This window comes from Bufo gargarizans, chromosome 10 (genome assembly GCF_014858855.1).
Source record: "Bufo gargarizans isolate SCDJY-AF-19 chromosome 10, ASM1485885v1, whole genome shotgun sequence".
In the NCBI taxonomy this organism is placed as follows: Eukaryota; Metazoa; Chordata; class Amphibia; order Anura; family Bufonidae; genus Bufo; species Bufo gargarizans.
The window spans coordinates 31,262,317-31,288,502 of NC_058089.1; the positions used below are offsets into that span (position 1 = coordinate 31,262,317).

General features: G+C 41.8%; 1 protein-coding gene across 1 annotated transcript in view; it reads left to right on the forward strand.

The window, feature by feature from the left end:
• The window catches only part of LOC122920034 (mucin-6-like), a 119,535-nt gene that overhangs the window by 57,964 nt on the left and 35,385 nt on the right, over window positions 1-26,186 (forward strand). The window contains exons 16-31 of the mRNA XM_044269243.1: window positions 1,847-1,984; window positions 4,410-4,574; window positions 5,017-5,111; window positions 7,307-7,436; window positions 9,203-9,452; window positions 12,905-12,957; window positions 13,038-13,144; window positions 14,308-14,459; window positions 14,634-14,775; window positions 15,453-15,563; window positions 15,666-15,851; window positions 19,348-19,587; window positions 19,921-20,077; window positions 21,303-21,449; window positions 23,416-23,478; window positions 23,896-23,973. Of these exons, the coding sequence (XP_044125178.1) occupies window positions 1,847-1,984; window positions 4,410-4,574; window positions 5,017-5,111; window positions 7,307-7,436; window positions 9,203-9,452; window positions 12,905-12,957; window positions 13,038-13,144; window positions 14,308-14,459; window positions 14,634-14,775; window positions 15,453-15,563; window positions 15,666-15,851; window positions 19,348-19,587; window positions 19,921-20,077; window positions 21,303-21,449; window positions 23,416-23,478; window positions 23,896-23,973 (2,214 nt within the window). The remainder of the gene's footprint in view (window positions 1-1,846; window positions 1,985-4,409; window positions 4,575-5,016; window positions 5,112-7,306; window positions 7,437-9,202; window positions 9,453-12,904; window positions 12,958-13,037; window positions 13,145-14,307; window positions 14,460-14,633; window positions 14,776-15,452; window positions 15,564-15,665; window positions 15,852-19,347; window positions 19,588-19,920; window positions 20,078-21,302; window positions 21,450-23,415; window positions 23,479-23,895; window positions 23,974-26,186) is intronic.

The following is a 26,186-nucleotide window of genomic DNA, read 5'->3' on the forward strand; positions in this document are numbered from 1 at the left end:
AAAATACTGCCACCTATGTCTTGAGGACAGCAATACAAGTTAAATACAGAAGGGCATGTGCTTCTGCCAGCCAGGTGCATAAATACCAGATACTCCTAGCATTAATTAATTCTGAGAGCATCAGATTTCTATGCACCTGACACGCAGCTGTGAGGAGGCCTTGGGCGGTCACCTAGGCATTAGCCCACCTGGAAAATTCCCTGTAGGGTTTATGGCCACTTCGACCCTGTACATAGAGATAAGTGCAATATTATCTAAGGGGCCCTATACACGGGCTGAGAATTGAACAGATCATCGCGAATGAGTGTTCATGGTAGCGCTCGTTGGTACTGATCTGGAGGTGTAAATGCAAAGTAATTGGATCGTTTGTGCAGCACAAAAAAATCTTTGTTTCCCGACAGAAGATTATGCCATGTAAACACGATCTGCTGCCGGGAAACAACGAGACAGCATGGGGAAGAGCAATGGTATTAGTGATCGCTCCTCCCCATACTCTGGAAGTTATGGAGGAGATCGCTGCATGTAAATGCACCAGTCTCCTCCACTAGTGATCTGCGGATTGTCGGGAAGTAACGTTTCCTTCCCGACAATCTGCTTAAATATCTTCCTGTGTTAACAGTTACTTTTCAATGCAATTAAAACATGTGTCCATGTAAATTAATCACAGGGCTGGCGAGGGGCAGATTGGGAACCTAAAGTTGCTCTGAAAAAATATACCTAAAAGTGGCCCCATATTGTAGGAGGGTCTAAATTGACAGAAAGAGGGTCAACAAAAGTAAGGGGGTCTGCAATACCATACCGCAAAATACCACATACCACAGTGCCACACAAATATTGTCACAAAAGCTGTCCCTCTAAGTTAGCCATCAATAGCACCCATTTTCTCTCATCTTCCAGTATGGAACAGGGTGCTTAGGAGGTGAGATGCGGGACATAGTAGAATTCAGGACGGCATGTCGCTGGCTGGGTACATGAGTACCTGATTCTCACATCGTTAATTACTACTGATAGCTTCTTATGTACCCAGCTACTAGCAGAGATAGGGGCTTGAGCGGTCCCATGGGCATCGGCACACCAGGAAGTTTCCCTTTAGGGTCTATGGCAGCCCCCTGGGGCTGGCCTTATGTTGAGAGTGCCTTATGTAGTACCTTCTGTTGCCTCCCCACCACATACAGAGCCACCACCAACATATGTGTGTGTAGAGATAAAACTGGGAGAATAGAGCGCCACATGTGCATTAAAAGTCACCTTATTCTGGTTAAAAGGTAAAATTCAGCTTACCCTGTGCTGTTGTGAGGAGTCACAACAACTGTAGATTACCTAGCTGGTTATTTTTGTATCCCGACCAGCGGGCGGTTGTCCTTAGGCTGCAGCCGCGGTCCTCTGCGTGTGCTCTGGGGCAGTTAGCAGGCGAGGTAAATGGCTTGAAAAAACTGTGGTTCCGGACCTTTTGATGGCGCTGCCAGGACTCTGATCAAGAAAACTTCAGGAATATTCCTGACGAAAGGGGTAATCCTGCCCCAGAAATACGTAGACTACAATTAAATAAAGATCCTTCACTATCCTATACTTCGTTCCTGAAGTTTTCTTGATCAGAGTCCTGGCAGTGCCATCAAAAGGTCCGGAACCACAGTTTTTCCAGTCACCACCAACATACACCGCAAAATAATAGTCTATACAGTGCCCATAAAACTACTAGTAAATACCACTACATAGTGCCCAAATAGATCAATGCATAATTTAATATCAGTACTATACAATTAATGAAGTCTGGGCTCAAGTCATCTTCACAATAAATTGATCAAACTTCTGTTGGTTCCTAATTATCTTTTGCTTTTTCTTACAGATGATATTATAGTGATAAGAGTGTCCTCCACAAACATCCTCCTCTTCACAACATTTGGCCTTGAGATTATGGTGCAGAGAGTCCCTGTCTTCAGTGCCTACATGAAGTTGAAAAGAGATTACTTTGGAAACACCAAAGGTAAGAATGTGGGTCCTATTTTGAACCCTGTCATAATTTACATGTTTTCTTTATTGGCTTACTGTTGAATATCAGGCCACAATGAAAGACTTTCAGGCCTATGTCCTAAAAGAGAATGTATGAGACATTTGGCAGTTCTCAGAATAAAAGAAAATCCACACCACGCAAAATGACTTTTGTAAGTTGCTCTCTTGCCCATATAGAAGTGTTTCTTAATATTTCTAAGCATGATCACAGAATAAGACATGGTAGGTATGTCTCGGGATATGCATGCCATCGATTCAGAATCTAGACTCTATACAAAAGTGGTGCCACCATCTAGTAGTACATAGCTACACAGCCTCAGACTCCTACCTCCAACACAAATCATTACAAGTATATTAAAACTGCATACTTAATCTAATATGATAATAAAAACTAATATCAATTAGAAATGTATGCCTTGCGGGCTGATTATTTGTGTTGTATTTGTAAAAGTAGAACTGAAAGAAAGAGAAAGATAAGATATGCTAATTTGCATAGATGTTCCTCATGCATACTAGGTGGTCTCCCTAATGAGAAAGAGTGTTCCCCAAGAGCAGTCAGATAACCAGGACAATTTTCTCTTAAGGCACTCAGGGGGTCATTTATTATCCATAAATATGCCTATAGTAGGTGTATTTCTGGTGCAGATTGCGGCGCAACTAACTTTTTCCCGCTTACGCCAGGTCTAAAAAAGTGGGAGGGAAAGGGATGGTAGGCCCGTCTCATTCATCATCCTGTTTTAGGCATAGAAACTGGTCTAAATGTAAGCCAGCTAGGAAACTGGCTTACATTTAGACTAGCACTGGACTGCGCCTCTTCATAACTGATGGATCCACCACCAGATATAAGAGGTTATTAAGACCAGTGTCTAAAACTCTGATCTTATTAATGACCCCCCTCAGTACTCTTGTCGTTTTGGAAGGAGAACTGGATTGCACGTCTCAGTCAGAAAAGCATAACACTGGGACATTCACAACTCTTGTCCTTTTGGAAGGAGAAATGGCTTGCATGTCTCAGTCAGAGAAGAATTATGCATGTCTCTCTCTCTCTCTGGTCCTTTTGGAGTTATATTTTTTTCTGTGTTTATTTTTTTGAGAAAAAAAATATGAGTCCTAGGAGACCACTGTTGATTTTCAAAATATACGTGTAAAAACTCAGCACTCAATCCAAGCAGATTTTGATGGAACCTCCTTCTTTCTCAAACATGCGCAAAAGATAAATTTTATCGATGAAATACCTAATACCATGTGATCACCGCAACCTATGACAATAATAACATACATACAGCAATACAATACCGTATTATGAAAGAGGACCTGTCACATGTCTTTTTTAGTAAAGACTTGGATCCCCAATGTAATAATAATTCTGGAAATTCTTTAAATGAATGGAGTAACAGGTGAAGCATGCCCACTGCCTCTCTATTCATCTCTATGAAACAACTGGAGAGAGCAGAGTACAGCACTCGGAGCATTAGTGGAATGGAGCATTAGTGAACACCTGTTGTTTTGTTCATCTTGGGTGTGTGTAGGGGCATTCTTGTGATCGGTGGAGGTCCTAGTGGTAAGATTCTGTCCCCTATGCATAGCTTCAGCTTCAAATTACCAGAATACAAATTGCCAGAATACAGTTTAGGCTACTTTCACATCTGCGTTTTCAATTCCGCTATTGAGATCCGTCATAGGGTCTCAATAGTGGAAGAAAACGCTTCCGTTTTGTCCTCACTAATTGTCAATGGGTACAAAACTGAACTGAACGAAACGTAGTTCACCACAATGCATTCCGTTCGGTTGCGTCCCCATAGCAGGTAGTATAACGCTGCAAGCAGCGTTTTTTTGTCCGCGATGTGGTGCGGAGCAAGATGGATCCATCCTGACACACAATGTAAGTCAATGGGTACGGATCCGTTTTCTCTGACACAATAGAAAACGGATCCGTGCCTCATTGACTTTCAATAGAGTTCATGGAGGATCCGTCATTGCTATAGAAGACATAATACAACCGGATCCATTCATGACGGATGCATGCGGTTGTATTTTTGTAACGGAAGCGTTTTTGCGATCCATGACGGAACCGTAAAAAAAAAAATTGTGTGAAAGTAACCTTAGACAATTTTGTCCTGCTGCAAACAGAGTACAGCAGGGAGGCTCCTGCTGCAGCCAGGTATCCCACAACCAGGCTGCATAATGAGGAGTCATGGCTGAGTTCATGGGACATCTTTCTGCATTTCTCAGTATTAATTGTAATATTAGACAAAATAGGATAAAAATGAAGGAAGAAATTAATGGACATGCTGGAATATTTTTGCCGATTTTCTGTTGAATATGCAGAATATGCTCACAATTGTTATGCAGTAAGGTTAATACCATATTGTTTTTCCTTTTTTTCTTCAAAAAAATAGGTCTGTGTGGAAACTTCAATGCTGAAACTAAGGATGACTTCCTTTCCAGTTCTGGAATTGTAGAGGGAACAGTGACCGTGTTCGTAGACTCCTGGAGGGCAGCTACAAACTGCAAACCAGCTGAGAATATGGATGTTAACCCTTGTTCCATGAGTATATCTAATGGTAAGTCCCAAGTAGATCTGAATCCTGATGTCAGATATTCCATATGAATGGCTTTGCTACTAAGTAGACAGACATTGCTAAGCTGTGTAAACTGTTGGTAAACTTGGCAAATTCTACAGGAGATATATTTAGAAATGAAAAGTTTCAGGCTGCATTTTTCAGTCCTTCGTTCATTTTCAGACACAGTAATATGCAGTTCACAACCTGCACCTTTCAGACCTTTCTTATTTTGGTATGCCCCTCTCAACAACACATGCTGGATGTGAGACCTGTGTGTCCAGGATACTGCTGCCTGCACTAGATCTCCTAAATCAGCAGACTAGGGATCTCCTCTCTACTGTGGTGACAGTCATGAAAACCAATGAGTTAAAAAAAAAATGACTGCATGTATTTAGGGTGTTGTCACATGTAACTAATGTGTTCTCTCTTTTTTTATTATCAGAACTATATGCACAGTCACATTGCTCTGTTCTGGTCAGCCACGGAACTCCATTTCAAACATGCCATTCCATGGTGGATCCAGACCCTTACTACAAGGTAAGGGTCGTGCTTTGTATTGGACTGTGAAGATTATATACAGAATGATACACAAGTTATCATTGTCTGAGTTATGAAGATGATTTTTTACTGAACTCTGACATCATATGGAATGAGTTTACATAAAATATTCCAAGTCTAAGAGATTAATCCAATGCAAAGTGGCTTCTTTCTGCCAATTCTAATCAGAACATTACTGATAATTATTGATGAGTAGCATTATAGGCTTAGGCTACTTTCACACTAGCGTTAATATTTTCCGGTATTGAGATCCGTCATAGGGTCTCAATACTGGAAATAAATGCTTCCGTTTTGTCCCCATTCATTGTCAATGGGGACAAAACGTAACTGAACAGAAGGGAATGCTCCAAAATGTATTCCGCTCCGTTCTCATACCGGAGAACAAACCGCAGCATGCTGTGGTTTGCTTTCCATCCTGGGATGCGGAGCAAGACGGATCCGTCATGACCCACAATGCAAGTCAATAGGGACGGAGCCGTTTTCTCGGACACAATCTGACACACCAGAAAACAGATCCACCCCCATTGACTTTGCACTACTTTTTTGTGGTGCGGAGGCACGTACAGTAAACCCACGGAAGCACTCCGTAGTGCTTCCGATCTGTGCTTCCTTTCCGCATCTTCCGGATTGCGGACCCATTCAAGTGAATGGGTCTGCAATCCGTGACACACACGGCCGGTGCCTGTGTATTGTGGACCCACCGTATGCTGGCCGCAACACGGCTATGGCTGGGCAACAGCCATGTGCATGAGCCCTTACCCCTACAACCTAAAAATACAACTGATTCTGCCACACAGATCTATATGACTTTAAAACATACCATCTGGACACAATTAAGACAACACTAACGGGGAAAACCAAAGCAAAGGAATTCCTTTGTTTAGATACACGATGTCTCCTCTGTAGCCATCTGGCAATACTTAATATTGCAACCTAGATCTGTTTTCTCTCCCTTCGATATCTTCTAATTAGCTGAAAGGGGTTTGGTTCTCTTACACACGGTGTCTAAGCCTTGTCGATTTGGTTCTCGTCTTCATGTTAGTTCAATTAAATATTTGTGATAACGCCCCCTGTGTCACATATCATGTAACTGCAGCAATCAGAGACTATTCACACCTCCAGTCAGTTGGGTGTTACTAGTTGGGTATGTGTCCCTACAGTCTGACACTATCCAATCGCTGCTGCCAGCTGGATCTGCTAGCACCTCTTTCCTAAACTTTTTGAAGGAATAACAGATTAGCTGTACAGCATACAGTTCTATGAAAAGCCACCCCAGATTGTTATTACAAGGGGAATGCCAGTAGTTAAAGCAGACCTGTCAGGAGAGATGACAGGACCTTTTTTAGGCTAGGTTCACATGGAAAATCGACAGCAGACAAATCAGTAGTTGGCTTACGAAGTGGAAATCGCCTTTTTTTTTTTTTCTCGCTGCTGAATTATTGGCAGATTATGCCCATGTGAACATAGTCTCAACCTTCACATGAAAGGATGCGAAATCACAATGTAAGGCCTCATGCACACGACCGTGCCGTTTTTTGCGGTCCGCAAACCGCGGATCCGCAAAAAACGGAAGGAGCCCGTGTTGCCTTCCGCAATGGCGTGGACAAGAATAGGACATGTTATATTTTTTTTGCGGGGCCGCGGAACGGAGCCACGGATGCGGACAGCACCCGGAGTGCTGTCCGCATCTTTTGCGGCCCCATTGAAATGAATGGCGGCTCGGATGCGGATTCAAACAACGGTCGTGTGCATGAGGCCTAACTGTGTTTAAAGGAAGCCTTTAAAAATGCAATGCAATCTGCAGGTACCAAATTATAGCAGTTTTTGGGAAAATAGTCAGTATAAATTTTAACTTGACCGCAATCCCTGTTCTTTCTATACTGAGGCATCCAGTGGGCAAACCTATTAAGTGATTGTCAGCTATCTCTGTATGCATGGTGATACACAAAAGACTGGAAAATCATGGAGTGGGACCACCCACTGGACTCCTAAGGCACAGAAAGAAAATGGATTTGAGTCCATAAGTTACACATTACACTGAATCATTTCCTACAAAACTATATATCAATCTGCTCAGCTCTTTTTAGTCTATAACATGCTGCTTGTAGACTGAGTAGCATTTTCATGCTGACAAGTTCTCTTTAAATCTTTACACCTGATATTCTGTGTTTTAGGCATGTGTCTACGAAGCTTGCAATTACCAAGAAACTGTTAGCTTCATTTGCTCTTCTCTGGGATCTTATGCCCGGGCCTGTGCTGCCAAAGGAATCCTCCTAAACGAGTGGAGGACCTTCACCAATTGCAGTGAGTAGATAAACCCTCATTATATTAAGGTAGTCAGGGCATTAGAGGGATTTTCCAGGATTATGGCCCTTTTTAACCAACCTGTATGGTACCTAATGAAAAAAATATACTGACCTGCTCCCCGCTGGTCCATTCCTCGCAACCTGGCTCGACTCAGCAATCTTCTATTCTCTGGCCAGTTTACTTCTGGCTGGGTTATGGATGGGGTCATGTGCACAACTGAGGTCAATGACCATCCTTAACGGTGATCTGTCCCAAAGTGTCACAGCCCTGCTGAGTTACATGCCAATTGGGGACACATCACTCCTAAGGCCAAAGATTGTCTGAATTGATGCACATGACCCTGTCCATACCATGGCCAAACTGAGGACCAAAAGATCACAAATGAAACCATGCTTCAAAACAGAGCACCCGGGAGCAGGTGAGTATGATTTTCTCATTAACGGCTATGGATACCATTGGGCCATTTTCTTGTACTCATTTTGAGTTAAAAATCTTTTTATCAGTAGGACTGTGTTAAAAATTTGCAGGTCCTTTATCTGTTCAGCCTTGGAGATTCTCTTTTGCCAGCTCTCTATGTTTGTACTGTTTCCCTTCTGTGAGCTCCGCTGAGGCCTCCTTATCTCTGATCTCCTGACCTCATAAACACTCATCACAGGTCAATTATTTTCTTACTGAGCTGTTGGTGTCTATTAGCTGTTAGTAGTTCCAAGATAAGGGATATGCTGGCAGATAACAGCTCAACGTGAACGTAAGAAGCTCAAAGCTAGGCAAAGCGTTAATCCTTTATCACAAAAAGTACTGACAATTTTTAATAAACAATTGAAAAAAATGACCATAACTGCTGTGATTCATCCAATGCCATAAACATATATGTGCAGCCACACGGTCAGGATTCCTGATGCAATTTTGGAAGCCAAAACCAGGAGTGGATTCAAAAAAGAGGAGAAGTCGTATCTGTACTTTATATGTTTGCTACTTTTATGATCAACTCCTGATTTTGGCCTCCAAAAGGAAATCTGACAGTGTGGCCGTATGCTATAACAGGGCTCCAAACATGCCCTTAAAATTGTGGATTTCACTATCTCCTAGTCATGGCGTCATAGCTCTTATGAAGCCATTCCTCCTTGACTGACAACCCCCTAGGTGCCTGATGACAGTACCATCTAATGGGGGGTGCCATTCAAGGAGCAATGGGTGTGATAAGATCTATGACTGTGACTGGGCTGCTTCAGCTCCATCCCAATGACTCCAGCGGTGTAATTCACATATAGGATGAACTGATATGAAAGTTTTATTACGCAAAGATGGTGAAACCCACGATTCTAACAAGGGCATGTTTAGAACCTTGTTCGGAGACAGCCACACGGTCAGGCTTCTGGATGCAGTTTAGGAAGCCAAAAATCAGGAGTGGATCATAAAAGGAGAGTACGTATAAAAGACAGATACAACGCCTCCTCTTTTTTTAATTAAATTTGGCTTACAAAACTGCATGCAGAAACCTGATCGTGTGGTTGTATCCCTAACAAGTGCTACAACCTATCCCCAGCATTGACAGTCTACACCAGGATAAGTCCAGTGATTGGTACAACTTCTATTTTAGACTTTTCTATTGGGTGGTAACTTACATGGTGCACAGTATGGTACAACATCGCCATCTAGCACATATTCTACACTACAGCAGAAGCCCTGGTAGATATGTAGACTTACATTGTTTAACAACAGTTTTAATATCTCTGAAATGAATGTCGTATTTGCTTTTCCAGCTATTAACTGCAGTGGTAACCAGACCTTCAGCTATGAGTCTACCCCCTGTGGTCGGTCCTGTCTCTCTCTTTCTAATATGGAGTTGGAGTGCTACCCCATTGACATCCCAACTGACGGCTGTAACTGTCCTCTGGGACTGTACCTGAATAACAAACGGCAGTGTGTTCCAAAATCACAATGTCCCTGCTACTTGGATGCAAACACTATTGTAATGCCCAACCAGCAAACCACCTTCAATGGTCTCACATGGTAAGGGGTGATTTCATGATGGAAAGTCTGAATGTAGATGGTAAACATGACTACTATCAATCGCAAAACTGAAATAAATAACTGTTGTCAACCAGTACATTTAGACCGGGTCCAGATGCGGTAGATCATTTCCGCTGTTAATTTTGCAGCGATTTCACCCTTTGCATTGCAATCTACAGCATGCATCCCTGGCTGCAGTGTTAGGCCATCCATGTGCTAGCTGCAATGTCTGATTCTAGATGTTCTTTAAATATGTGGCCACAGGATGAGAAAGGCGCTCATAGGGTAAATAGGTAAAGATGAAACAGCGTTCTTCAATTTAAGATGAGTATGTGTTGGTCACCTGTTTAGGTTGCACCGATTGAGTGCAACCGTGATGAAGGTCCGCTGGATTAGCTAGGTATCAGGTTGGAGCTGCCGCGTCCAAAGGAACCAAGGGGCAAGGGCCAAGTCGCCACTTTGTTAATTACTAGAAATACTGACAGTGCCCGTCACGACCTTTGTGGTCAAGTACGGGTTTATTGAGAGACAACGCGTTTCGGGGTGCGCATGACCCCTTTATCAAGTCTGGTGTGCTGCAGCTTCAGCTGGATGTTTTCTGTTTGTTTAATGCTCCCCGGTCACTTTTACTGACAATGTAGTACAATGCTTTGCCAGGGATGAATTAGATGTGGCTGAAGCGCTGTGGCTTTGCTATTATACTTGGTCAGGCAATGCTGTTGCGGTGGTGAGACTGATGTAGCTGGGGTATTATGACCCGGCTACTGCACGTGGTGGCTGCTGTAAGGACACAGTGAGCAGTCTAGATGTTCTTTGGCTGGGAGTGAGAACAATGTGGAATGTACATGGAAGGTATCCATATTTTTCACATCTGTTGTTTGTGGACTGAAATTCAGATGAAGTAGTGTGCGTGAAGCCTTATGCCGTAGGGCTCATGCACACAAATGTATCTTTTGTCCGTACCCTTTTTTTGTGGCCCATATGCTGAACCACTTCAATGGGGCCATAAAAAAAAACTGTGTGCATTCCGTGTCTGTATGTTTGCTTCATAAAAAAATAGAATACGTCCTAATATTGTCTACATAACGGACAAGGATAGGACTGCTCTATTAGAGGCCAGCCATTCTGTTCCATAAAATGCGGAAGGAACATGGGCGGTATCCGTGTTTTGAGGCTCTGCAATTTGCAGACCGCAAAACACCAACGGTTGTGTGCATGAACCCGAATTCAGTCAGTGTTTGGTCAGTGATTTCCATCAGTGATTGTGGAGCCTCCGCAGAGATAAGGTCTCAGGGAATGACCTGCACCAGTTCTATGTTTGAAGTCACACCTAGAATCACTGATGGAAATCACTGACCGAATACTGACTGTATCAAGGCATTTGGGCGTGGAAAAATCACTTTTATGGTCTATGATATCTTGGTGTGCTGAAATAAAGTGTTAAAGCGATTGCTGGTCATATTTCAAAATCTCACGAGAGCCCCTAAATGTAAAAAAATAGTGCAATTTTGGATACTCATCACTTAATGGGCCTTGCTACTGCAGTGTTTACAGGCTATAGGGATGATGCAGAGGTACTGTATCTGGTACATGACCGCTGCAGCCAATCAAAAGCCTCGGCTGTCTCATGCTGTATACCACTGAGGTCAGTGATGGGCTGCAGTAGTCACATGATGCATCACTGCACTGGAAATGGAGAGGGATTAAAGGGGTTTTCCCATCTCAGACAATGGGGGCATATCGCTAGGATATGCCCCCATTGTCTGATAGGTGCGGGTCCCACCGCTGGGGCCCGCACCTACAATGAGAACGGAGCGGGGAAATATACGGATGGCGCACTGCGCATGCGCAGCTGCCCTCCTTTATTTTCTTCTGCCCAAAATAGCCGAGCGCTGCCCCATAGAAATGAATAGGAATGGGTCGCGCATGCACGGTTCGCTCCCATTCACTTTTATGGGAGCAGCGATTGTTGGTGGACGGACCCACGGGAAATCCGGGGTCCTCCAGCCACAGCGCTCCCTGCTTCATTCTCACTGTAGGTGTGGGTCCCAGCGGAGAGACCAGCACCTATCAGACAATGGGGGCATATCCTAGCGATATGCCCTCATTGTGTGAGATGGGAATACCCCTTTAACTGAGTATAATATTTTTTTGTTATTTGATCACATTTAGGGGCACTCAGGAGATTTTCATATTTGTTGGACAACCCCTTTAATATTTAAAGAAACCCCATTCGTATTTCATTCTTCATGTGGTCAGAGAGATTTGTTTCTTGTGCAGAGCCCCGAATCTCCTTTTTATTCTTGTCAGCCACACAGCTGCAGCAAATGATGCCGACGGATTAAGTCAACCAGGATAAGGCTTGAGAAAGAATATCAAAGAAATCCACACGTTGTGTGTAACAAATAGTAATCTATTCTAGTTCAGTTTTTAGAAAATGAAGTTTGTTTGATATGCCAATTAGCCTTCCAAGGTTCCGGCAGGGTGTGATTAACGGTTGCAGGAGCTGAAGCTTGACTCTTGCCAGTGCTCGAGGCAGCCTCCATGAAGAGCCCAAGCCCACCTCTACTCAAGTTCCCGGAGCCGCACTTTGCGCATTCATGTCCACCCCCTCCTTTGCGATGTCACGATTTGCACAAAACTCCGGCGCCTAGTCAGCATGTGTCTCAACGAAAATCTCACTCATGTGCAAAACATTTTGTTTTGTGCAGATGATTACTTCGCAGAGGAGGGGGCGGACATGGGGCAGCACTGGAAACTTGAGTAGAGGTGGGCCTGGGCTCTTCATGAAAGGGGGCTTGGGCACTTGCAAGAGGTAGGCTTCGGCTCCTGCAAACATGCCCCACCGCGAACTTGGAAGGACTCCTTAGCATATCAAACAAACATCATTTGCTGCCGATTGGAAACAGCGATAGCCCTAAGACAGATATAGTTGTGATCATGGTAACCTGAACTAGAATGCATTTCTATTTGTTACATACACTGGAAATAAGTGACAGATTCCCTTTAAAGGTGATTTCAAATTCCTATTAATTTTGAGTTAGTAGAGGGACATCCCCTGTACAGAAACCTTACTCTATGATCCATGATGGAGGGGAGATAAAAAGAAAATGTCTCACTCTAGAGGACTCTGCATGTTACTGCATTAGACTACGTTCACACCTTCAGTAACCTGATTCCAGTGGGTGTATCGGCAGAAAACAGTCTGACCAAGTTCACTGGATCTGGCATTGCTGGATACTACCGTTCCCTCCGAGACACCATAGACTATAATGGGATCTGGTAGGGATTGGCCAAAGTGGACAACCACTCTACCTTTATGCATATGTTTCTCCCTATGTCACCTTCCTGCTCAATGTAAATTAGAACATTACATGATATGTTATGGTAACATGTGCTGCACATACAGTTGGTGTAAACTTTGTTAATTTTTGTGTCTGCTTATTTTACAGTTATTGCGCCAGTGGAAGACTCAGCTGCATAGGAAAACCAATGGATTTTGAAGGTATTGAGGCTTATCATTGCAGTGTTTGCTATCATGGGTCATTGCAGGTCTTCCACTCACCATTCCTCTTTTTTTTTAAGAAACTTGCATGGCTCCTAAAGTAATGAAGACCTGTGGGTCCCTGTCTGATAAATTCGGAGCAGCTTGTGCCCCAACATGTCAGCTTCTGGCTACTGGTATCCGCTGCGTATGTGTTATCTCAGTTCTATGTATTTGCTCTAAAGACAGAAAAGAGAGGAGAAGCCTTTACCAAAAATATAAAGTATAGAGCTCCTACTGAGTCACCACCTTTAAAGGGGTTGTCTGACACCAGAAAAAGCTCTTATTTTGCTAAATAAATTTGTTAAATAATCAAATTCTGAAACTATACTTTCATTTTTTTTTATGTATAGACCGGCACGATTAACGTTGTTGGCTAGCCACATATCACCCTACAGGTGAAGCTTACTTACTTGCTCCCTGAAGCTTGATTCTAGTTCTAGTCCTGGGGTCCACCACTGTCTTCTCCAGACCTTCAGTGAACACAAACATTTGGTACTGGTCAGATGCGGCTTGGGGAACATGTCACCGCTGAGGAAAGTCATTAGCTGCATCGACGCTCTTGGCCCTGTACATTTCGGTGTTCACATGCGGCATTGGAAGCCCAAAAGAGAGCATTGGTGGACTCTAGGAGTCAGAACTGATCATTGGGAAGCAGGTAAGTATGCTTCACCCAACAGGTCCTGCAAGGAGAGGGGTGTTAAAATTTGACATGAGGTTGGAAAAGAACTTTAGGGCCAACCCCTTTCCTTGTCTCCGAAATCAGCTGTAATGGAGCAGGGTGCTGGCTTCACAACTTACAGCAGGAGCTCAAAACATCTGGGACCACAATGACAGGGACTGAAATCTTGTGATCCATGCATTTTTATAAATTAAAGTATATTAGGAAGTTTAAGTGCATTTCATTTGCAAAACATTGAAGAGCTATCTCTACCATCTGACAGCCCAATTGGGATTTGAAAAAATATACTTGGGGTAATTTATTTTGACTTCTATTTTTTTACTTTTTGAAGGCCTGTGTGCATAAATTTATGCACACTTGGTTTTTCTTATCAGCCCTCACCGCTGGAGAGTGGAGTGGAATGGTGGGAGTGGGGTAAACATTGACTGGTATCTACTCTAGATAGATTTCAATCTAGGCACACAGACTGCTAAAGGATGCCCCTACTTTTTGAGGAGGCCAAAGACTGATATATAAGATAGATAGATCGATAGACAGGAAATAGATATGATAGATAGATAGATAGATAGATAGATAGATAGATAGATAGATAGATAGATATTGTTTTAAATATCTGCTTGCATTTATAGGTACCCACTAAATGTGAGGCTGGTTGTGTTTGCCCTGCTGGGACGTATGAGGATCTTGATGGCAGCTGTGTAGAAGAGAGCGATTGTTCCTGTGAATATGGTGGCATCATTTACAGAAGTGGAGAGTCCATGTTTGGAGATTGTCAGAGCTGGTAAGAAAGGCAACAGGAATGATAATCCAATATCAGGTCAATGGAAGATCACAGGTCAATAAAGGGTTGTGCCCAGTTTTGAGTCAATAGCGATTATTCATGGTATAATGAATCATTCAGCTTTCTCTTCTCGCACAATAGTTTATATTTGACGATTTACCTCTTTTTCTACAGCACCTGCAGCGGAGGACATTGGCAATGTGAGGAGACTCCGAACTGTTCCTCCACCTGTATGATGTTTGGGGAGAGCCACATCAAAACATTCGACGGACAACAATACTTGTTTAATGGGAACTGTGAATACACCTTAGTCACTGTAAGATCCCTATACTGCTCCTTAGAGTTCATATGATATCCACTAAATTATACAATAGTTTTATCATGCAGTACATACTTATACAGGGCTGATACTGATCGGTGGGCATCTGACACCTGGGGCCCCCGCCGATCAGCTGTTTGAGAAGGCTCCGGTGCTGACAGCTTAGCCTAGGCTGTTTGACATCATGTTTATCAGTTACATGGCCTAGTTGCAGCTCAGCCCCTACTGAAGTGAACGGGGCTGAGCTGCGGTACCAAGCACAGATGCTATACAATGTACAGCGCAACAGTCTACTGCGCAAACAGTTGATCATGGGGGATCCGAGTGCTAGAACCCCACCTATCAGATACTGATGACCTATCTAGAGGATAAGGCATCAGAATAAAAGTCTCGTAAAACCCCCTCAAGGGTAGGACTATAACATGGCCATTCCAAATCTTCTTCTTATTCAACCATTCGGTTTGTTGACTTCTATGTGTGCTTCGAGCTGTTGTCTTGTAGAATCACCCAGCATCTTTTCAGTTTGAAGTCATGGACTACCCCATTACATTCACCTGAAAATGTTCTGATATACCTTAGGGTACAACCAGACAGTACGGTTTCAACACAGCCACATACACAGCCCTGACATAGCACATATGACATGACTAATATGTGTGTTTTCTTCTCATTAGGATGGATGTGGATTGAACACATCGCTGTCTTCATTTAAGATAGTCACAGAAAATGTAATTTGTGGAACCACTGGCGCAACCTGCGCTCGGTCCATGACTGTCACCATTGGGGTAAGGATACCAGTAGTCATTCTAGCATTACATAGCCTAATTATGATATTAGCAAACGTTAGATCAATAAACTGCAACTAATTTGCATCTTAAATTGTACAGAACACAGAGCTAAAGTTGTTTGATGGAAAATATACCATCTCCCATGAAACACCCGATGTGGATATTTTAGTACAGAACAACACCCTCTACATCATGTTTGATATCACTATCCCTGATAAGTTCTACATCTCACTCACCTGGAACAAGAATATGAATTTGTTCATCAAGATAGTAAAGCTTGGCAAGGTATGTGAGTCTCTTCAAGTAAAGCTTGTACCTCTTCATTTTCACCATATGCCTTTGTTTTTATAGAGTACATAGCTTTGGCATAGATTAAACCAGCCATCACTAATTGGCCGGTCTATCCTAAGACCTAATGTGTCTTTGTTTCATATTTGTCACAAAAAGATACGTCTTGGTGTTTTGGTGCTTATACAGATATTTGCAAAGCTGACATAGGTCCTAATGGAAAATAACAGGACCCGTCACCTGCCATGTTTAATAGTGGTGTTTTTCTATTGGATAGAAGGGCCCTCGGGTACAAAGCTCAGATTCAGCTGTTCACTCTCCTTTAGCTACACCTTTGACCATGTACATTTAGTAGTTGTGCAAGTCTGAGGTCATCCATGTTCACTTTGATTAGGTCTTGGGCTCATGTGTGCACACTGACCAAGGGTGTACCATCTATAGTCACTTCAATGGTCATTATGCACTAGCATCCACAAACATATTTTTAGAATTGTGAAAAATACAAGACAACCGGGTGATTTATAACAGCAAATGGTGCATATGACTCCATGATATACAGACGTGGACAAAATTGTTGGTACCCTTTGGTCAATGAAAGAAAAAGTCACAATGGTCACAGAAATAACTTTAATCTGACAAAAGTAATAATAAATTAAAATTCTATAAATGTTAACCAATGAAAGTCAGACATTGTTTTTCAACCATGCTTCAACAGAATTATGTAAAAAAATAAACTCATGAAACAGGCATGGACAAAAATGATGGTACCCCTAACTTAATATTTTGTTGCGCAACCTTTTGAGGCAATCACTGCAATCAAACGCTTCCTGTAACTGTCAATGAGACATCTGCACCTCTCAGCAGGTATTTTGGCCCACTCCTCATGAGCAAACTGCTCCAGTTGTGTCCGGTTTGAAGGGTGCCTTTTCCAGACTGCATGTTTCAGCTCCTTCCAAAGATGCTCAATAGGATTGAGGTCAGGGCTCATAGAAGGCCACTTTAGAATAGTCCAATTTTTTCCTCTTAGCCATTCTTGGGTGTTTTTAGCGGTGTGTTTTGGGTCATTGTCCTGTTGCAAGACCCATGACCTGCGACTGAGACCAAGCTTTCTGACACTGGCTAGTACATTTCTCTCTAGAATTCCTTGATAGTCTTGAGATTTCATTGTACCCTGCACAGATTCAAGACACCCTGTGCCAGACGCAGCAAAGCAGCCCCAGAACATAACAGAGCCTCCTCCATGTTTCACAGTAGGGACAGTGTTCTTTTCTTGATATGCTTCATTTTTTCGTCTGTGAACATACAGCTGATGTGCCTTGGCAAAAACTTCGATTTTTGTCTCATCTGTCCACAGGACATTCTCCCAGAAGCTTTGTGGCTTGTCAACATGTAGTTTGGCATATTCCAGTCTTGCTTTTTTATGATTCGTTTTCAACAATGGTGTCCTCCTTGGTCGTCTCCCATGTAGTCCACTTTGGCTCAAACAACGACGGATGGTGCGATCTGACACTGATGTTCCTTGAGCATGAAGTTCACCTTGAATCTCTTTAGAAGTCTTTCTAGGCTCTTTTGTTACCATTCGGATTATCCGTCTCTTAGATTTGTCATCAATTTTCCTCCTGCGGCCACGTCCAGGGAGGTTGGCTACAGTCCCATGGATCTTAAACTTATGAATAATATGTGCAACTGTACTCACAGGAACATCTAGTTGCTTGGAGATGGTCTTATAGCCTTTACCTTTAACATGCTTGTCTATAATTTTCTTTCTGATCTCTTGAGACAGCTCTTTCCTTTGCTTCCTCTGGTCCATGTCGAGTGTGGTACACACCATATCACCAAACAACACAGTGATTACCTGGAGCCATATATATAGGCCCAATGGCTGATTACAAGGTTGTAGACACCTGTGATGCTAATTAGTGGACACACCTTGAATTAACATGTCCCTTTGGTCACATTATGTTCTGTGTTTTCTAGGGGTACCATCATTTTTGTCCATGCCTGTTTCATGAGTTTATTTTTTTACATAATTCTGTTGAAGCATGGTTGAAAAACAATGTCTGACTTTCATTGGTTAACATTTATAGAATTTTAATTTATTATTACTTTTGTCAGATTAAAGTTATTTCTGTGACCATTGTGACTTTTTCTTTCATTGACCAAAGGGTACCAACAATTTTGTCCACGTCTGTATATACGATATTGCCCAACCAGTAAAAGTGAATTGTTTTGTAGTAAACGTTTTAGAATTTTTTTTTGACCAGAGAGATAGATACTCAAGGTGCATTTACAAGGGATTATTATTGGGCTGATTATTGGGAACGAACATTGATGCGAATAAGATAACTGATAACTGGCCAGTGTAAATGGTCACACTATAAACAAGTAAATTCTTATTCATTGGGTGAAATCATCGCTTATGTGGACACCTAAATCATCATTTCTAAACAGAGCTCTTGAAGGGCCTGCGTGCATATGTAAATTCTTCCCCAGTCAATTGCTGGTCGTCCCTGGGTAGTTTAAGGGAACATGTCACCGTAATTCTGGACTATTTTCTGCAGTAATACATGAGTAGTACTGTAGATAAGGAGTCCAGCTCGCCATTTTATATTTTACTACTGCCCCCCATTCCCTCACTGTCAGCACTGAAAGCTGCTCTGAAATACACAGCCTGGATTGCAGTGCTGTGCTAATATAATGGATAGGACTCTTTTGCGCATGAACAGCAGTCCTGACAATGTATTTCAGCCCAGCTTTAAACCCTGACTGCAGGAAATGGGAGGGGGTAAAAGTAGGAATTTTTTAAAAAAAAGTTGTGATGTGGACTCGTTATCTGCAGAACTACTCATGTATGACAACAGAAAATAATCCAAAATCATGGTGACAGCTCCCCAGTGGGAAAATGCTTGAGCTGTAGGTTTCTAGTTTCTAGTATTCCAAAAAGGTGTTATATTCTGTCTGACTACTTGTGTACAGAACTCCTGCTTGACAACCAATTCTGACTTCTAGATACTAGCCTTGACCTTAGCCTGTGTTTCAGGTTGCCCTACTGCCACCTGCCCAGACCTCAGACTTGACACTCGAATATGCTTGTATGCTGCCTGCCCTGACTTTATCCTGTCTCCAGACTACGCATATTGGCTGACCGCTAGGTGCTTTGCACCAGTGTCTCTGTCCCGAGTGGGTCTGCTGCCAACCACACCAGTGCGATCTCAAGAGGTAGAGGCCTGGTAGCTTTCCAGCAGTGAAGTCTGGATTCCTGTACAGGGTTAAAGGTTGAATACAGGGCACTGCCAGGATAACGCCCTTAGGGTTAGCCTAAAACCAAACCGGTTGTTTGGTACAGTGGGCACACACACCCACTGCTAGTAACAATGGACCTATATTTTGTTCATCCTTATGAAATATGTGACTGCAGATGTCTTGCTTTGTATCATACTTGTACTTGCTAGAAATAATTCTTACAATAATTCAGCAATTTCCTCCCATTCAGGAATCAATATGTGGTCTTTGTGGAAACTATAATGGAAACATGAATGATGACTTTGAAACAAGAAGCAAATATGTGGCTTCTACTCAGCTTGAGTTCATAAACTCATGGAAAGATAGACCAACATGCATGGATGTCAACGCTGTCGTAGATTCCTGTGAAAAAAATCCAAAACGGAGGAGCTGGGGTGAAAAGAGTTGTCAAGTTCTGACGTCTAAACCTTTTCAGGCCTGCAATAAAGTGGTAAGGAAGGAGAGAGGGGGCAAAAACTTAGGCTGCTTTTAAAATGCATTTGCAATATACTTTGGAGGTATACTTTGGAATTATTTCCAGAAATATACAACTGTTATAGGCAGACAACGCAAATCTACACATAAGAAGAAAGGGTATATAGATGTATATCAGCCCAGGGTGCTTTGGCCTACATCGAATGATTGGGGCCTATACATAATTTTCCCAGTGTGTACGGCAAACGGACACTGAAAATGCAGTATGAATACAAAAATGTTCAGCTGAGGACAATGGTGGAATTAGTTGAATGTTCGTTTTATTTACCGCATACTCTTTTATTTTCAGGTGTATTATCATAAATACTTTCAGGCTTGTGTAAATGATGCTTGTGCATGTGACACAGGAGGAGACTGTGAATGCCTTTGTGAAGCTGTCCAAGCCTATGCTGCAGCATGTCTTAGTGCTGGAATTTGTGTTGACTGGAGAACACCAGACTTTTGCCGTAAGTTCACAATTACCTTTACTTGATAGGGTGGTGAAGTTGTCAAAGGGGTTTTCTGGGTTCATTGTACTTACTGATGGTCTATCCTTAGAGACAACCACAATTTCCCACCATCAATTGTCAGACATGTGGTATTGTACACATGATTGAAAACTGAGTATAATTGTAAAGTAAGTAAGGGAAGTCAAAATCTAAAAAGAAATTGCAAAGAGCAACACTAAATTACTAGTAAATAATTTAGTTTTAAAAGAAAAAAATACTGAATTAAATAGAGATAGATCGATACACCGATCAATAGACATTAGATAGATAGATATGAGATAGAACGGATAGATATTATCAGTAACAGGCATTCATAAGAACACTCGTTCCCGATTATTAGCTTGATCAGTGGATCAGCCAAAGAATCAAATATATATACAAATATGTGTGTTTGCACTCCATGATATTACTGGCTTGACAGATTGTGCACCATCTGGGTGTCCAGATAATTTCACTAGGCGCCCTGAACAACTCCTGCCTAAAAACTAAAGTCCTGTGTCTCTACATGTTTCACCCAGCCTCTCGGCGTCTTCAGGGGAAACTATACAGGTCCTGTATAGTTTCCCCTGAAGACGCCGAGAGGCTGGGTGAAACATGTAGAGACACAGGACTTTAGTTTTTAGGCAGGAGTTGTTCAGGGCGCCTAGTGAAATTATCTGGACACCCAGATGGTGCACAATCTGTAAAGCCAGTAATAGCATGGAGTGCAAACACATATATTTGTATATTAATACATGGCATATGACCCTGACCCATTGAACTCCTGAGGATTTTAATTAATGTTCCCAAGAAGTCTATTGATACTTTTAATATAGTGAAATAAAGTTTAGTTTTAACACTAGTCAGAGGTATTGCAAAGTTACGCTTTGGTATAAGGGATGCAGTGCTACTGCAAGCAACGGACCCTTCTCAAAAAGCTCTTTGGTGAGGTTCTGGGTTTGGACTTATCAGATACTGATGACCTATCCGGACAGGTCGTCAGTAAAAATAAAATCCCGGAAAACCCCTTCAAAGACCATAACGATATTTATCAATGTTACTGGGATATGCTGTGCCAAGTGCTAAATGTCTTTTCATGACTTTGAGAATGGCTGTCATCATTAGTTGAACAGTCCATAGTTACTTATGGAAGCCGACTACTGCCATTGTTTGTGCTGATCTGAGTTTCCACCTTCTTGTTTAGCCGTTTACTGTGACTATGAAAACACACATATTAACATTGGGAATGGAAATGGAAATGAAATGAGTCCAGACATAAATTGCACATGGCACTACCAGCCTTGCCAGTGTCCATTTACTCCTCAGAACTATCCTCATCAAAATAATGAAGGTAATGTATCCGAACGGCAGGTAAATTGTTTACAGTGTCTTTCAATGGGTCAAATTCTCTAACCTCAATCATTATTTCATATTAAGTTCACTGCTTACTGAATACTCATTTTACCATATGACCAAGTCATATGAAAATATAGTACCAAGTCAATATATTTACTTGTTATATAGTTATAGTGTACGTTTCCATTCTTGCTGTCAAGACAGGTCTATATTACGCTATGTCCTGTCTGAAGCTGTTCACAGTCTTCATTGTATTCATCTAGCTGCTCTAAGCAATTGGAATTATATTCTTTTCAAGAACTGACATTAAAGAGTTTTTCACAACTTAATAAAAATATAGAAAAATACTAATATGTGTGGTAATGCCCCAAATATCAGATTATTTTTTTTATCATCTTGCCCATATCTGTAATGCACCTTTGTTTTAATGCTTCTATGGCTTGCAGTGGGTGGGATTACCATGTAAAGAACTACAGTTCACAACAAGATTTCTCCCCTTCTAACGAACACTGCATCTTTTAACAGCTGCCGGCAGGCACACATATTAGAAGGTGTAAGATATTACTGTAATGATTCACTGCCCTGACACACAATGTAGGTCTGCTAGTGAGAAAGTGTTCTGCTGCCTAGCATGAGACGTACGATCCCTCTAGAGACATGGAGAAAGGACAGCCAGGGAGCAGTGGAGAAAAGAAGCATGTAGATGTGTACTATCCTGTACATTAGGGAGGGAGAGAGGTGGGATACCCACCTCTTTGGAGTACAGGAGATCACACAAGCAGGGGATGCCGTTTTTGAAGCCAAAACCAGACATGTATTCAAAAAGGGAATAAGATTCCGTTACATGTGCCCTTTGCTTATCACCCATTCCTGGCTTTGGCTTGGAAACCTAGGATTATAACATCACTGACAGGTGAAGTGAATAACACAAATTATTTCATGACAAGGGCCCATGTCAGGGGTTGAAATTTATTAGGCAGCAAGTGAAGAGTCAGTTCTTGAAGTTGATATGTTGGAAGTAGGTAAAATGGGCAAGAGTAAGAATGTAAATGACTTTGAGAAGGGTCTCATTCCGATGGCTAGACGACTGGGTCAGAGCTTTTCCAAAACGGCAAGTCTTGTGGGGTGTGCCCTCTATGCAATGCTTTGTACACTACCACTAAGTAAGGACCACTGTGAAGCAACAGGGTCATGGGTGACCAAAGTTTATTAATGCATGTATGATCCATGAAGGCTCCACCTTGCAACTTACAGGACGTAAAGGATCTGCTGGTAATGTCTGGGTGGAAGATATTACATAACACCTCAGGGCTATTATGGAGTCCATGTCTTAATTGTGAACTACGCAATATTAGGCAGTTGGTTTAAATGTTATGGCTGATTGATGTCTATGTATATCACTTAAAGAGTAACTACACTTTTTTCAAACTTTTGATATGTCATAGGGAATCGCTAGAATGAGGAGTCAGAAGCGCTCAGCCAAGCTTCCCCCTCGCTGCTGAGAACAAGACTGCAGATAGACTTCTAGCATTATACTTTTTTTAATGTGCAAATTAGGCCTTAGTTGCAATGAGGGTATCACCATTGCTCTTTTTGCACCTAAACTCCACTCATTTCAGTGGCCAGCCCCTCCCTCGTTGCTGGCCACAGAACAGAGCGGAGCTTGGGTGTATCAAGAGCAACGCGATGCAGTTGTTGCACCAAGGGCCTAATTTGCATATTATGAAAAGGTATCTTAACTCAGGAACAAAACTCAGATCAAAAATAGAAAAAAACACATTTTAATCAGGGGAACCCCAGCTAAGTGTTTTGCAAACAGAGAGGTTGCTGGTGACAGATTCCCTTTAAAGTAGTCATGAATACAATTTTTTTAAATAATATATCCCTTATAGACATCACAACATATGAGAGCGTCAACAGAATGTAATAATGTAATTCTAAACTACATTTCTCTAATACAGGATGCTACCAATGCGGCCATGACAAGTACTATGATCCAGTCAAAAAGACATGCGTCCCTTGTAGTAAGTTTTTTATCTGTTAACGTGACATCTATTCATTCACTCTCATTTTTTGCTGGGGAGCAGGTTCTAAATAATTTTGGGTTCTTGAAATGGTTGCACAGTTATGGTGCAAATTTTAGGATATTTTTGTAACGCAGACCATGTTGGGTATTATTTCATGAAGATAACCACCCGTTCATTTTTACATTTTGTTAATTCTTTTGTTCTTATTTTGAAGAACCAGCACAGTACATGTGCAAGTGATAAAAACAACTTTTCTGACATATTTTAGAACAAAAAGTTCTAATAGTGACCACTACTGCAACAGTGGTGGAAAAACTGCCATCACCCAAACAAACACGACTTTGTAATAGGTAACTATGCATATAACGCTTTAGTAACATCTGTCGTTTCCTTTGTTTAATTTCTTATTTGCAGCCGAACCATCAACTACAACACCAGTGCCAAGCACAGCTCCTACATCAACCCCAACTTCAACATCAAGCACAATTCCAGGTTTGTGCACTTGGTTATCATTTACCTAATTCCTCAATGATTGCCAATTTGTATATTGGTAATTTAGCAGCCAATTAGTTAGGGTGAGAGAAGGTGGTCCGTGTTCTCTACTCTTCATTAAATGTGACGGAAGAGAAAAATTCTAGTGTGGAAAGAGCTATTTAATGTATTTGACCACTTGTACTAATAGCAAACTTGCCAGCTTTTATAAATGCCCATCCGGGAAGCCTGAGAGGGTGGCGGGCTTCACATGCCAGTGAAGTTTTTCAGAACACGTCCCTTTTAGAGGGAAGTGCAAGCGCTGATGGATGAACACATCTATCGGCACTCATTTGCCCTGGCCTGATGACCGATGAAAAATGTGAATGTGGGAGGAAAGATTGTCACTGAGAAATAAGTTATAATGTTCTCACCTTTATCATTTCCTTCTACCTGGATGCTGCTGCTTGCCTCCAAACCCTTTTGGGCTTTTGTGTGGACTATTCCACATTATGCTGCTCTGGGTGAAACATCACTGCAGTTTAGTCCATACACAGGCTCAACGGTGGTTGGAAATGAACAAGAGTACAGGACATAAGCAACATTTTGGGTCTAGATGCAGTAAATCTTTGCTATTTTATTAACTTTTTATAGTTTTACATTCTTTCACAAGTATACTACTTACTCCTATAGTTGTACTTTAACTCTTAATTATGAATACCAATAGGTAAAAGCAAAGAATTAAGTTCAAATTAACAAATATTGCCAAGTGTGTGCTTTTTGTCTTGAAAAAAGTGCATTAAATCAGTGTTCTTCAACTCCGGTCTTCAGAGCTCACTTAATTAGTCATGTTTTCAGTATTTACTTAGTATGGAGCAGGTGATATACAGTAATTAGTGTCAATGGCTCAGGACTTAACACAGGTATTCATTCTGTGGGATAGTCTCAAATCATGCTGAGTTGAGGAACACTGCATGAATGAACTAGGCTTTTAGGATACACCTTGGGAATACAATGCAGGTAAGGACCTTTCAAGAAAGAGCTGTCCTGGATCCAGTCTCACTAAGGTAAGGTGGAAGACACTATGACTGCCTCTGGTCTTAGTTTTGCCCACACTACCATGTCCAGTATTGACACAGAGATGAACATGGCTAGCAGAGAAAGAAAGGAAAACAGAAGAGAAACCCTGTCAAGGTAAGTAGGAGAGAAGAAGGATCACATTTTCCGTAGCATTGATAATACACATTGCAAGTCACAAACGTTGGTATTTTCTTCTCCTCCTTTCTCCAGCCGACTCAGCAGTGTGGTAATAAAAGGAAGGAGGTGCTTGGTTTGAGTATGCTGCTTTTTATACTGATGTGGACCATGCTGGTATAATCTGGAGATTATATATAGGAGATACCAAGGTTATACCAGCATGGTCCATATCACTATATACAGGAGATGTATAACTAATACCAGCTGTACATATATAATTATATACAGGAGGTGCCTGGGTTATACCAGCATGGTCCATATCACTATATACAGGAGATGTATAACTTCTGCCAGCTGTACATATAAAATTTTATACAGGAGATGTCCAGGTTATACCAGCATGGTCCATATCACTACAAAAACGAAGATGTATAAGCTATACATGTCTTGTATATAGTGATATGGACCATGCTGGTATAACCCGGGCACCTCCTGTATATCATTATATATGTACAGCTGGTATAAGTTATACATCTTCTTGTATATAGTGACATGGACCATGCTGGTAGAACCCGGGCATCTCCTGAATTATTCTATAATAATAATAAGCATTTTTTTCTAAATTGTACTAAAGAAGGGAAAGAGGGATGAGCGAAAACTGTGGGGGAGATGGGGGAAGTGGGCAGTAACTACTGGTTTTAGGGGTAGGGTAAAGGGGTGGCTCTTAGACCAGTCATTGTGGATGCTTATTCTTTAAAGAGAACCTGTCCGCTCTCCTGACATGAATGTTTCAGCAACTATTTGCATTCCCCATGTAATAACAATTCTGAAGCATTTATTCTTATGACGCTATGAATGAATGTACAGCTGGGTGTTACCAGTAGGGAGTGTCTATCACTTGCAGTATTGATTGGCCAGAGTCAGATTGTGTAGGGACACACCCCCAACTGGTAATACCCAGTTGTACCTTAATTCACAAACTCCGAGCAGAAATAAAAGAGGAACAGCACAACATAGTCATAAGAATAAATACCCCA